At 35.6% G+C, this 15,521-nt stretch overlaps 1 protein-coding gene across 1 annotated transcript in view; it reads left to right on the forward strand.

Moving 5' to 3' along the window:
* Window positions 1-15,521, forward strand: part of ZNF407 (zinc finger protein 407) — a 400,216-nt gene that overhangs the window by 41,971 nt on the left and 342,724 nt on the right. Inside the window, exon 3 of the mRNA XM_060774974.2 lies at window positions 6,817-6,931. Within this exon, the coding sequence (XP_060630957.2) occupies window positions 6,817-6,931 (115 nt within the window). The remainder of the gene's footprint in view (window positions 1-6,816; window positions 6,932-15,521) is intronic.

Below are 15,521 nucleotides of genomic sequence, written 5' to 3' on the forward strand. Positions count from 1 at the left end.
GTTGCTATATTGGCATGATATTGAATTATGCTCATAGATTTACAGTGCAATTACACATATATTTCCTCATAAGTAAGTTCCACTGAACCCAGTGGGATTTAACCTCAGGTCATAGGATTGCTGTCTTGTTCCTTCACACATCTTTATATTTTCTCTTCCAAGTGGGACCACTTCTGGTCGTGGTGGACCTAGAGTGCAGAAAATAAAAGTTTTCCTTGCACTCATTCCAAGATTTCTCACACAGTTTCAGAGAGGTTTGCATAATAAGCAAGTCAATCACACATTGAGAAGTGAAAATGGAAAATAAATATTAGAGGTGGAAGACTTTTCATCTCCCAATTCAAACATGTCCTTTATGTTTAAATAACAAGAATTCTGAAATCATAGTCTCCTATTTTTGTACTGTACTTACCTGCTTGTGAATTTTTTTCAGGAGCCACAGATGGATTTAGGCTAGAGATACTAATCTGATGAAAATCAATGCTTAAATATTTGTCTGCTTAATCTATGGTTTTTAGGTTTTTACATCCAAGTTGTTTTAAGGTAATCGACAAGACTATGTGGTGCCAGGAAATCCCTTGTGGAGAAGACATTTTCTGAATGATCAACAAAGCCTACTCATTTCAATATCTTAAGCACATTTTGTAAAATGCTAATTTTCCCCAGAACATGATTATATTTCAATTTTAGCATACGGTAGGGACATTTTGAAAAAAAACAAACTTCTTTTCAGAAAAGAGAAAGAAAATGTTGAGTTAAGACTCCAGGATGCCAAATGATAAGTGGCATTCTGAGTTAAATGCTTATTTTAAAATCGATCATGTTCTATTGGTGGCTTAGAACTAGAGCTGTGTAAGAAACAATTTAGAACCAGGAGAAGAAATTGCTTATAGAGGTCTTCCCTACCTTTGATTTTCTCTGTTTTAGAGTTTATAGAGCAACCACTGAGTTAGAATTTGACTTTCAAATATCTGTCTCCTTTTATATAGGAACTCTTCTTGTGTTAAGCTCGGTGGATAGGAGCTGATCTAGTTTCAGCTCCTATCCATCCAATGAAGTTTCACTTGATTATGATTACTTCTGTATATCAGACTATGTGGACAGGTCAATTGCCTGGTGGGAAGCACCCATGAAATTGGCCCACATAATTCTGTTAATTAAACAACTATCCAAATGTCATGGGATATTGCTAAGGGGAGATAGTTTCTGTGTTGCTAAGGTTATTTGAAAGGAATCCACTTCAAAAAGAAATCCCTTTTGGCTTCTATTTCATTTACTATATTGCCTGATCCCTCTCATGCTGTTTCTTATTGGTGCATGCTGTGCTGATTGATTATATCAGTCTTCTCTAAGTCAGTGTTTTTTTACTCTAGTTCCCATGATTCTTTCCCTCTGATTCTGTTATATGGAGCAGTTGGAGTTGTTGTTTGAAACCTCATGAATATGCACCAGTTTGGGGAACAATTACATATTATCAAAAAAAAATATATCAAAACAATATCCGGAATTATGTGAAAGGTAGATACCTCTCTCTCTCATTGGGAGAGTCAATGTGATATAGTGTTTTATGTGTTGGACCACAACTCTGGACACATGGGTTCACATCCCTAATTGGCTATGGAAACTCACCAGTTACATATTTCAGTTTTAGAGGAAAACAAATGTTTCCTCTGAACAAATCTTGCCAAGAAAACTCTGGAGTAGGTTTGTTTTAGGATTGCCATAAGTCAGAAATGATTTGATGGCATACAATGATATCAACAATACACTCTGAAATGGAGTGATGGCATCCAAGTTTTGCATTGTGAATATGTATTCATTGGACCATTAGTGCTCCTTTATGCTATGGATAAGGGTTAAAAACAGTTACTTATTTCACAAGAAGTCCTTAAAACTAAGATGGGACTTTCCATGAATTAGTTGGCCACTCCTTCATTGTGTCACCATTGCAGTTTAGTGCCTCTTTTCAAGTCATTTGCGTACATTTGTGATCTCAGAAGCTTAGTCAGTGTTCCCAAGAAGTGCAAATGTATTTATATAAATGAAAAATGGAGTCTTGAAGTGAAATTGATAACAAAATCAGTAGTGGCATTGGGATATTTGGAACCATACTTTTCACACCTCTCTTTTAAAGCTTTGGATATCAAGCTGAATATTAGTCAGGAAAAAGTCAAAACTGATCTTCATTTCCATTGGAAAAGTATGGAAGTGGAATTTAATGCCGTAGCTATATCAAGTTAAAAGAAAAAGAGAAAACCAATGTAGTTTTTTTAAAAAAAAATGTTACAGTTTGTACCTGGTGGGATTCAGTTTTTTTACTGGCTCTAAGCAGGAAATGCAATTGAGATGAATATTAAGCATTGATATGAATATATGATATAGCAAGTATTATCTTGTTTATGCTGTATAAACTGAGGAGCCAAGTGATCATTTCACAAGGGGCTTGTAGTGTAAGTAAGTAAGACAACATGGCAATAATGAGAAATGGGCAAAGAAGAGATTGGGTTAGGGTTAGGATTAGGGTTAGACTAGACACAGATGAATGGTTGAGAGAAGTTAAAAAGGAAGATATTGTTTAGGAAATTTGAATGCATGTAATGGCGATGCTCATACGAGTGGTTTGTAGCTTGGTCCATGCCAACTGTTCACCTTCTGCCGTAGCTCAAATCTGTGCTGTTTCTAAACTGACAAGCTGCATATCAAAGTGAACTTTTGCTGAAATAATTTTTGTTATATAGAGCATATTTTAGAAATGTTAAGGCCCCAGCCAGCATATGAGAAATGAACCATGCGTACTCCTTAATAACTAACAATTTCTTTGCTGCAGAATAAAAGCAAAAATACAGGTATAACTTCTTGTGTCATAAAAGTTGGTCCCAAATTTCTAAGTGCTGTAAATCTAACATTTGGGGTTAAATACATTGAAATGAATAGACACAATGTTTCTTCAGCAAGGAAAAATGAAAGTAAATAGGGGCCATGGATCACTAGTAATAACTGAGGAGAAACAAGGTTACTGTACAGCCTGTTGGTGAAAAAAAAGTCAAAGAATATGGGGCCAAATATACACAATAGTTTAACTTTTATTGAATTCAATAGAAATAGACAGTGGAAATACAAATATGGCAGCCAGCGTGGTATAGTTGCTTGAGCAACTATGATTTGGTAAGCCAGGGTATGATTTGGTAAGCCAGGGTTTGAATCCCACTTGACCATGAAACCCACTGGGTGACCATGAACTAATCACACTCTCCGAGTTCTCAGAGGAAGGCAAAAGTAAACACTCTAAATAAACCTTGCGAAAAAAACTCAGTAATTGGTTTGCCTTAGGGTAACCATAAGTCGGAAACAATTTGAAGACATACAAGAACAAATACAATGCTTTGCCATAGATGTTCATAGTCTTGGCGTTCTATATTGCATCATTAGTCTTTAAACTGGTGAATCAGAATGTCAACTTCAACACTTAATATTTAATGTGAAGGTAGATTGACTTTACTCAAATTTATTTTATTTTCATAGGTCCCTTTATAGAATGCCATGTTGATATGGGATGCCACCAAATTAATGGTTAATTCAGTTTTATCAGGATAATTTAAATAAACTGGAATTTTCCAGTTTGATTGATAGAATGTGATTGCTGTTAGCTGCAGTCTCAACCTGCTTTTGACATTTAAGCATATAAAGCTGACTAGATATAACCATTCAGGTGCTAAATATATTTTACATCTACTTCTAACAGTTGAAATAGAAGTATTAAGAAATCTGGTTTCATTGTCATTGAACTGTGAAATATTCAACCTTGTCTGCCTGTGCTTAGTACTGTTGACTTTTTTATTTCGGTTGGAAGATTAAAATTAAATGCTTCATTTTTCGTCAGCTTTTGGGAATTAAATTGAAATTTAAGACTCTAAATTTTTTTTTACTGAGATCCTCAATTTAAACAAAGTCTTTGTTGAAGATGTTCTACAGTCAAGGGCACAGCAGAAAGGTTCATTGATCAAGTATGATGTACTGTAACATTTTTCTTATCCGAGCTCTTTTATGTATATTTATTAAAGATCCCATATTTCATATTATGCTTAACTATATTGGAAGAAGTTCTTCACAAAACATATCCCAAACATAATATGAAGTATCTGCAAGCATATTGCACTTACTCTTAACTGCAATTCTGAGATTTATAGGTATAGAGATCTGCTGGTCTTATAAAAGTTGGAAAGGGTCATAGGATAGTTTTAAAATGATGCGCTGCCACTTAAGTATCCTAGTATTGACACCTGCCAGGTTTAATGACTGCACATTTGTGATGATATAATTGGCTCAATGTGACTGGAAAGTCATCTTCGGTTACAATGTGGAATTTTCTTGTCCTGATTATATTCCAAAGAGGAAAATGCTCTCTGTGTGTGTGCGTGTAAGCATCGGGGGGGGGGGGGGATCCTATAATTCTTTGGTCTGTTCTAGGCAGTTAAAGTTTGTTCTTGAAATAAATAATAGCCAAAATGTCAATACTTCTAGTTTTCAGAATAATCATAAATCCCCAGCCATAAAACAGTCATAAAGGTGTAATATTTTATTCAGTGTATATTCATACACTGCTTGTCACTGCAACAGAAAGATCATGAATCATTCTTTCTGTATGGTTCTCCCCCTCCCACCCCCTTGAACGAAAGAGACAGACCTGAAATATCAGTTCTAACATGTTTTCTTATCAGACAGAAGAGCACAGGGAAAAATAAGTAATTTCTCAAATATATTGCTCACACCGATTAAAAGAAAAACATGTGAGGTATAATTCTATCACTTGGTATAGTCCCACATGCTACCTTACCATAGAATATAGGCAGGAGCTATTATTTTATGCAGAATATTCACCAGTGTTGTACATTAAACTACACACAGACATACACACATGACAATAGCCATGATTAAAAATATAATGGCCTTATTCATGAAATGCTGGATACAGCAAGAAACATTCATTTTTAACCAGAGGAACAGTTGTCAGTAGGACCTTGTGGGACTTATAACATGAAATGCAGGTTGCATCTACACCAGTTGTCTTCAGACTTTTTAAACAGAGGGCCAGGTCACAGTCCCTCAAACTGTTGGAGGGCCGAATTATAATATGAAAAAAAAAAGAATGAATTCCTATGCACACTGCACATATCTTATTTGTAGTGCAAAACCCACTTAAACACAATACAATAATTAAAATGAAAAACAATTTTTACAAATATAAAATTATTAGTATTTCAATGGGAAGTGTGGGACTACTTTTGGGTGATGAGATAGGATTATTGTTGTTGTGTGCTTTCAAGTCGTTTCAGACTTAGGTTGACCCTGAGCGAGGGCTGGGTAAATGACCTTGGAGGGCTGTATCCAGCCCCTGGGCCTTAGTTTGAGGACCCCTGATCTACACTGTAGAATTAATGAAGTTTTACACCTTCTTAACTGCCATAGCTCAATGTTATTCTATAGAATCCCGGGATGTGTAGTTTGTTGATGCTGTAGAATTAATGCAGTTGGACACCACTTTAACTGCCATTGCTTTATGCTATGGAATCATGAGAGTTACAGTTTCATAAGGTCTTTAGCATTCTCTTCCAAAAGTGTGGATGCCTCACCAAACTACAACTCCAATGATCCCATAGTATTGAACCATGGCAGTTAAAGTGGTGTCAAATTGCATTATTTTATCATTTAGATGCATTGTAGGCTTTAGGCAGAAGTGCAGATATTATCTAACTACCAATTTGCATAACTTAAAACTGAGGTATGCTTAAAAGCAACTAAATATACAAGCATGCTAAAATATTAATTTACTATTAACATACTATGTTTTCCAGTGTTTCAACTGTGTTTGATTTTAACTTGTAAACTGCCTGGGGTACTGTGTTGGGGAAAAGGTAGCATACACATTAAATAATGAATGAATTAATTACATAGTATGTATGCCATTGAAAGCTTTTGCAAATGACAAAACTTTAGATCAGTACATTCTCAGACTTTTCTTTTTCCATTGATAGAATTTGTCCCACTAGTGGAAAGGGGCCTGAATTCCTACATTTCCACAGTGTGCTCTAGATCATTGGGAAATCTTCTGGAACACATTGATGGGTGATACAGAGAGCTTTAGGGGAGAAGAGAGGGGAAAATCCTATTATACTAGTCAAAGTATGCTAGCATAGTATTGAATTTCACCCATTGAAAGCAAGTTGTCCATTTAAGGTCTTTTTGGTCAAAGACTTATCTGAGCAAAAACAAAGGAACAGTTTTACCCTAACATTTACAACTTGAAAGGGAGACTGAAACTTTACACAGTTAAGAAGAAACTTTTACAATATGAGTCCCATTGAAGTGAACCAGAGCTGGCTCCTGGGTTATCTTTCAAGTCCCAACAATTTTATAATGGGCAAATCAGTGGAATAAGTTCTATGGCCTCATTTTAAAGTTCCCCTGGTGTCTAATCTTCTAATTATCAATACTGTTTCTATAATAAGTGAGTGCTCATTAATGAAAACCCACTTAATACTCGCTGAATAAACTTTTGTGTTTGAACTTTGGGAAAGTATCTTTAATGAGAAATTATGTGGCACATACCCTAACGGTATCCCCGGAGTTATGAATGTATGCAGTAGATTTTTTTATTTCTTTTCTATTTGGGGCTAGGCAAGATTCTTAAACAGGTTAAATATGGGATAGTGGTTTCCACACCCACCTTTTATTTCCCCCACAAACTGTGATTTCTTTATCCAAGGGTAATATAATATTCTAATTCAACTCCTTATCTTTATGCTAAATTTTACTTAGGATCAAAGCCGTTCAAGTGCAAGATTTGCCACTTTGCAACAGCTCAGCTAGGAGATGCCAGAAACCATGTCAAGAGGCACCTTGGGATGAGGGAATACAAGTGTCACGTCTGTGGGTGAGTAAATTGAAACAGTTCCTCCCTTGGTTAACGGGAGAGGAGTACAGGCGATGCATTGTTTCAGCATTCAAAATGGGGATGTGAGGAAGAGAGGCTAAAATTATGCATGCATATCCTCCTTCCCATTGTTATGGTAAATTCCTTAAATACAGTTATGACATTCTTCTCCTGCTTCTAATCCGGTGCTGCAGATGAGCAATTTTATGGGCTACAAGGTCAATTTGAACCTGTAATCTGTAAATTGACTAAATTATAGGATGCTCATTCACATTGCCAGGGAGAACTGTAAATTCCCTTTTAAAGGTATAAAATAATAATAATACAGACTTTAATTTGGCGTGCGTTTTGTGTATATGTTCCCATACATGTATTTGTGCTATAGCTTGTTGTAGTTCTAGCTCAGTGAACAAATTATGGACTCCTGTAAGGCATTTGTACTGCAGGAGATCCAAGAAAAGAAACTTGTAAGGATTTAATATACTGCCATACACCAGAGATAAACTTAAAAAAGCAAAGGCATCTTACATATCTGTTTTTACCTTACGAAACCCTCTGTTTTCCTTTCTTTCCTAACGGTTATTTTGTCAAAAGGGCCATTCGTAATGTTTAATTGTCCTTCAAATGTATTGCATTTAATAGGGAGACTCTGAGACTCTTTAATGCAAAGCTAATTAATTTAGCAGAAATGTTTAAAAGGTTTTAAAATGCCACGGCATATATGGTACATCACAGTACATTCAGAGATGGGTTTTAGTACTGTGCTTCTATTAAGAGTGTATTTTAATGTTATTATGCTAAAAGAATTAGCTAATATATGCATCACATAAAAACGCTTTCTTCAAAACAGATTAAATTGCTGTGAAGGCCTGGTAGTTAGCACATAGTACAGCACTGGATCACTTAGAATCTAACGGTTGGATAAATGTAATGTGCATTGGGATGGTAAGGTAGATGGCTAGAGATGTGTTCCAACTAGTCTTGCTTTGTCAAAGGTTGCAATTAAACTCTTTTACAGAGCAAATGGGTGTCATATTCAAAAAATAAATTAGAAAGTTTTTCACTCACACATACAATGTTTATGTTAGACTGGTAAGATAAAGTCATTGAAAGGAAAACCAGAGAATTGGTGTCCATACAACTTTGAAAAAGAGTGGTTGTGGTTTATGAAAGTTTTCCACTGTAAATCAACAGAGTACTATTTGCTTGGCCATTAACAGAAAATACTTATATTTTGGTAGCAGCCTTTTAAAAAGTTTTGGCATAAGACTTTCTTGACTTTATAAAAACTCTGTTTTTTGGGAAGTGCTAAGTGGCGATTTTCAGACTTCTCTGAGAAACTTAGACTTGGCTTGGAGTACTTTAATGTAGCTTGCGTGAGAGTGAGGGAGCCAAATTTACAGTTTTTTGCGTTGTAAATGTAATATTTACAGTTAACATGTTCTGATAATTGGCAAGAGCAAAATAGTTTGCTTATACTTTAGAAGATACTGATTTCATTACCTTAACAGTTACTCCATACTTAAATATGGGACTTTTCACACTCTACATGAGTGCCATGTTCTTCCTATTTTTGTGCAACATTATATAATACTGTATTTTCTCAATTCGAAGGAACACTCTCCCTGGATAAACATCTCAAAAATCGTGGGTGCTATATATATGTGTGTGTGTGTAATTATGGTTGATGACCAGCATCAAAAATGAACATATATATGTGTCTGTTTTCTGTTGGAGGTACTGAAATTAGTGTGCCTTTTGCAGTCAACAGCTTCTTAGAAACAAAGAATATAATAATAAATTATTATGTTAATATGTAGATAGGTTATATGGAAACTACTGAACCAAAGAGAGATATGCAAGGATCTTCACATCTTCATATATTTCGACAAACCTCAAATGGACATTGATTGTTCATAGCACTTGGAACGGTTTACCAAATAAAGAATGTTTCAATGTGAATTGTGTGTTTGTGTGGGTGTGAAGGAGGCAGTTGGGGGGGGGGGAGGGAGAAGGGAACGTTCTCCTTTTCTACTGTGTTTCTGCTATGTATCCTATGTTTCTGTCATTAACAAAAAAATAGGCCACTATATATGGGGGGGGGGGGGGACACTGTAGAAACACAAAATTGCTAGGATTGGCCCTCAGATTAATGACAATCGGAACGTTGGTACATTAACACCACTGACAATGTCAATTCATTATCATTGATAGCTAAATAATCTTGGAAATGCTCAGTGGACCTATTAGTTCCTGAACATAAGCAGCTCATGCGGCATTTCTTCATTAGCTTTAATTGCTATAAATTTACCTTTTTAAAAAATCATGTTTTAAAAGGTGAAGTGATCTTTCAGGACCATTAACTTGGTAATGTTGTCACAAACAGAAGGTCCTGCACTGTGTTTTCTTTTCTTGAGTAGTTAAGATCCTGTCCTGTGACTTTTAGATTTCCAAGAGTGCACTTTTTCATTAGATAGAAGGTTGAATTGGTTTTCCATTTGCCACACAACCTGTTTGGATATTTTTTTAAAAGACGAAATGTCAGTACAAGGCTTGGAACGAATATGAATGCAGGACATTATTTGATTGATCAGGAGTACAGTTCTGTTATGAACCTGAAAGCAAAATGTGCGTGTAAATTAATGCAAATTTAAGTGGTAAAAATGAACACAAAGATTTTATGTACTTTATCTCTTGTGTTGTGTAGTCAACGTAAGATGAGGGGGTGAAAAGCAGCAGTGTTTTTGCATGTTCTTTTTATTGTTTCAAATCTCAGTTTAATTTTTTCCAGCTGCACAGTAGAAATGCACTGCCATAGAAATTGGAAGCTACTAATCTTTCAGCATTTGAAATAAACCGTCTGCTACTCATTTCCTTATCGGCAGATGTGTGGTGATTGTCTTTCTTTGCATTATGTTCACGAACGGGAAATGCATCCCTTATTTTAGAAGGGTTCTGTTTTCAGTGAGTACCCAACTGCTACCTATTTAAATTTAATTTTCAGAAGCCGGGCTATGAAGTTGTTCACGACACTACGATTAGCAAATCTAACTGGTTTCCTAGCATTTAGTTCTGTTTTAAAAACCTGCACAGAGGAATGCACAGAAAAGGCTTAGCCTGCAGTTTTGAGATTTTATGCCTCAGGTACATGAAAAATGAATTGTTCAGCACTTCAGATTTTAAGCAGAATTTATGGGCAACTTATAATTTAAAAATTCATCTAGTTTTGCCTTGACTTTGCTTTGGGTATGGAACGTACAGAGATAAACTTAACAACTAGAGTAATTTACTTCCCTTTCCTATTTCTCTGCTTGCAATGTCATGTATAAATAAATAAACAAATACATAAAAAACAAATTACTGCTGGAGGAATTAGGTGTGAGAAAATTTTTATGTGTCCAGAAATGATAATCATTGAAACTTAGTCTATATGTTATTTTTATGCTTTCTTGCAATACCTTCATATCTTTCTGTTGAAATATCACCTCTGGAGAATTTTCAAAATGTCATTTACTCTATACACTTTCCCATCTTTTGGTGTTTCTCAGTGTTTGAGTAAGTCTGTGTTTCAACCCACGCAATATTCAGAGAACTACTTTGAAACTTCATTTGAAGTTAGAGGCTGGCTATATTGCCAGTGCATTGATCAATGCGTCTTCTATAATAGGAAGTTATTATTTCAAAGAGTCATACTCAGTTTTAATAATAAATGTGAAATAAATTGAAGGATATAATGTTAAAGTAAGGTTCTTGAAAGTAGTGGGTTGTTTTGATGGCTTAAAGATCTTTTGCAGAAAGGTTGTAATCTACAAACATTTACAAACCAAAGTTGTCTATATTGCTCTTACTATTGTTGTTGTTGTTGTTGTTGTTGTTGTTGTTGTTATTATTATTCCAAGAGGGATCCCTTTTGTTTCATAAAACAATTAAATGTACTTTTAAAATAAACAATTATTTGAACACGAGTAGTGATTTCAACAAAACATTAACTTAAAAACTCCTTATGCTTACTCTGGGCTCTGAGAACAAAGAAAATCCATTCTTAAATCTTTCATTAGGATAAAAGGAAGATTATGTACTTTTTGCTTTCACACTTGTCTTAGTGGATCTGCAGTTGAGCTGTTTGTTCTATAGCTAGATGAATCTTTGAATAGAAAGTTGAAACTTAGGCAAAACTATTTTTTGTGTAGTATTACCTATTTTTGTGCATTAGAAGGATCTCTGTGTAGATGATTATAATGTCACTTTCTGACCTTTGCAGCTTGAATAATTGTAAATCATTGCTTCATAACGTGTCAGAGAATGTCTGTACTAGGCAATTAAATGGCAGAATATAATAGACCAAATTATTGCCTGTCATGTTTTCAACAACACAGTTAGTATTTGAGTTACACTTAATCATTACGTGCATTAGCAACTTCATTGGAATCCCGCTTCAGGCTGAGCATGAAATACATTACATTATTTAAACCTCTAATGGTAGAAGTCATTTATTTGTGTTGAAGTGTACAACATGCAGAGTTTCATAAAGAAAGGAACACTTGAGAGCTTAATTTATCCAAATCAAAGTCTATAGGCAGATAAACACAAGTGGCAAAAATTAGTAATTTTTATAGGCTGGAAATATTTAAAAATACATAGTTGTGAGTTATTGAAGGCAGCAGGAATAAATTAAAATCACCATTTTTATTTGACTCAGAAAATGAATGCCGTTGTGTACTCAAATCATCAAACGCACACAGAATTTTTTTGACTGAACGGTTAGTTACACACATCATATCCACAGCTGTATCTAAACAAAACAATACTTTCTTCTATTGCTCAGATTATCAGAAGTGTCCATATTGGAGATAAGACAGACCACCATGCGGTGAAGTTTCAGGTGTGGATGTTAGTTACAAAGGAAAAAAATATTTCAGCAATACTAATATATTTAATTCTCACTTTTATTTTAGAATGCATTTGGAAATGTTCAAGCTGCTAAGTTCTCTATGAGTGACACATGGCTTTGATTCTCTCTCCCCCCCCCCCCCCCCCATCTCCCAAATTCAATGATGATATAAAGCAGGAGCTGGACTTAAAAGCCTCCAGGTATATGTTTGCCCTGACCTTGCACAACAAGACACTTTTGGTATTTTTATTATTGAGTTTCTTCACATCCTAATCCTAACATTTCATTTTGTAGCCTATTCTCTAATGCTCGGAGCAAGTAATAAGTGTTACCAAAAAGCAAGTTATTAGTATTTAATTGAACTAAAATGCAGAACCTTCGAGAAAAATCTTCAAGTTTGCAAGACATTTTAAAAGCGAGATTTACATTGGAGAACCGTTTCTCTACATATTATCTGATGCTATTTCACTATTGCAGATGTTAGGAAAGTGCATATTTTCTGAAGGCCAGGTTGAAATGAATCCCTTTAACTTGTGAGAGACCCCTTAAAGATGTCAAAAAGGTCTTTGTACTGAATAGCTAGCAGTATGCTTCACTAGTGTCCAGTATGGCAAATGAAGCAGAAAAGTCAAGGCCAACTTCTAGTTGTAATGCTGTATGAAAAACGTATTTTTATCCACCTGTACTTCAGTTGAGTTATGGCAGTGCTTTTGTTGGACTTGCTGAAGTGAAAAGATATGAAAAGTACATACTTAACTGAATATATGTTTGTATTTGACTTAGGGACACTACCAGTGATTTATGCCTATACCTCCCCTATATATAACCTAATGCAATGCACTTTCAAACTGCAATTATAACGATACATACAGCTTTGTGATTGTGATAAATGTGCTACGTAGAACAAGTACCGCTTCCTCTAGAGACATTTCAGTCTCTCTGTGTGTGCATGTGTGTAGGTGTAAATGGTTCTGAAAAACAGGATACATCAGTGACTTGTAGAAACATTAGTTGTGGGATATGCTCTGTGTTTAATAACAGGAATTATTGTGAATGTTGAATCCCTCTTGGTTGCCATTGCAACTTAATTTAATTAAGTGCACCTATGTCCAATAAGATGGGATTTCTTACCTTTTTCTTGCAGTGGAATAAATTGTATGTTGAACAAAATGAAACAGTGAGATGCACATCTGAGTTGTGAAGCAGGTAACAATTCAGGGGCCATTTTGCAGACCTGGCTGAATCCATTCTCCATTTTATATTACAGTACTGTTGAGCATGTATTAATATGCATTTGGTGAGGAGACAGGACTCTTGGTTTTAAAAAATGCAAGACCTTTGAGATAACGTCCCCTTCTTTTGACAGATTTCTTCAGAGAAGAGTTGTCATTGCCTTTCAATGGGACTGAGAGTGATTTGCCCAAAGTCCCCAATGGTGAAGCAAAAATCCCAACCTTGGTCTCTGAGAATCCTTGTTCAATACTCAAACCATCATACCATGCTGACTGTGGTTTTGCACAAGCTTATATTTACAAAGTAAATGTCATTATTAGCTCCTGCTTTTAAATATCACATTCTAATGTTTGTTTTAAAATGTTCTGGGCAAAAGTAGAAACTTATTGACTGTTCTTCTTTTAACAGAGAATTTCAGGTAAATACAATTTAGTGTGATTTGAATACTGTTCTTTTTTGTTGAATAAATTCGAGCAGAACATAGTCATATCTGTGGATGGATCACTCTGCTGTGATCAGAGCTTTTCAAAAAATTCTTTGTGAGGATGGGAGGTGAGCTTGCTTTATTCTAAGCAGAATTCAAATAATTGGATACACCACATGAAATTATCTGGAGTGACCTGGAAAATCCAAATACTAACATATATCCAAAAACCCATATAGCTTGCTCTGCTGCTTACTTGGGCTGACAGCAAAAAAAATGTAGTTGGACATCTCTCAACATAGCATTGTTCTTTTGTCGAGAAGACCGAAAAGGCTCTTATGTTTTCTGTAAGATAGCCAATATGATACGGGTTGCATGTCTTTTTTACTTTTATGCTAGGAAAATCATTTCTAGTTATCAAAGGAGGGAAGGGGAGAACTTCAATAAGACCTCAGTATTGCTGGAGTTCTGGGATGGATTTCAATTGTGGTCATATGCCAAATCATGAAATTATAAACACCGGTGACACCACTAACCATTTAAATTCTAGTAGTTCCTTGTACACCATTGTGTGTGTATAAACTTTCAAACTGAAAGATAAAATTTCTGACAAAAATTGAAGATTTGAACTTTCGTAATCGTAAAACACCACACAGTTTTTGTCATTTAACATTCCATAGTGCAGACATCTTCAAACTGTGGCCCTCCTGCTGTGTGGGTCCCCAACTCTCAGAATTCCTGATTATTGAACAAGCTGACGAGGTTTTTGGGAGCTGGAGGCCCAAACAGCTGGAGGGCTGTGGTTTGAGGATGCCTGCCATAGTGCCTCTATACAAGCATGCAAAACTACAATAAATACTTTAAACCTCCAGTGGTAATCCTGTCCATCACAGGCTATATTTTCAGTTATATTTCATGTACTCTAAAGGAACAAAATCTAAAATATTGTACTTCAGGAGTACAGAATATGCTTTGTGCGCACAAAGCAGGTTCACTTCCTGCTTGGACTTTCTTAAAGTTTGGAGAATGCTTGGCAGTCTTCAGAGTGGCATTTGCTCATATTTAACATGAGGCAAGGATACCGTGCAGTGCTACTGACTCTGGAATGGACTTCTCTAATATTGTGACGTGCGGATGGTGCAACAATTGTAAAGTTTGGAAATAGAAGCAACCTTCCTCAGAAGTCTAAGATAACAATTTGCTTGAGTTTCAGTCATCATGGTCAGAAATTCATCATGGTCAGAGATGATGGCTACTGCAAAGCACTTATGAGTTCTGAAATGTGGAACGATGGAAGAGAACAAGGGAATGGAGTAGGAGATGAGAGCAGGGAATGCAGAAAGTGTTCTCTAAAGCAATGAACTTTTTAGTTTTTCCTTTTTGATATACTGCCTGTTGTTCACCTTTTCTCCCAGTCTTACTAAGCTACCCATCTACCCAGATCTGGTAGAGGCTTTCTGGCTCCACCTGATAGCCAGGCACATAGCACTGGCTACTGCTAAATAAGAGTTAAAGAATCAACCAGCTCTTTCTTGAAAAAATAAATTGTGTCAAACAGGCCCTGAGAATAGGATCCCCATACATGCCGAAAGAATGTTGACTGCCCTTCCGTCCCAATCCTCCATCTCCGCAAGAAGTGACAAAGTTTATCAATGCACCTGTAATGTACAAGGCAAAGACATTTGTTCACCTGTCGGTCTTGGTATGTGATTGTGCCTCTCTGCATACAGTTTGAGGCAGTGGAAGTCTATGCTTGCAAGCAGAAGGAAACACTTTGGCTAAGTCTTTTAGAAATCAGACAATAGTGAATTGTTCTGTAGAAAAGAGTAATCAAGCAATTAATATTCGAATATTAGTGTTAACAAAGAAACAAAGCCTTGCAACTTTAACTAATGCAATTATTAATGACACTAATTGCAGTAGTGTCATTAATAGTGTCATTGGATAATTACAAATGTAAAAAAATGGATTTTTTAAAATCCCAACTGCTTCCTGTTTCATAAGATGGTACCATGTTTACTTTAACCACTCAATTTTACTTT

Source organism: Anolis sagrei, chromosome 4 (genome assembly GCF_037176765.1).
Source record: "Anolis sagrei isolate rAnoSag1 chromosome 4, rAnoSag1.mat, whole genome shotgun sequence".
Taxonomy (NCBI): domain Eukaryota; kingdom Metazoa; phylum Chordata; class Lepidosauria; order Squamata; family Dactyloidae; genus Anolis; species Anolis sagrei.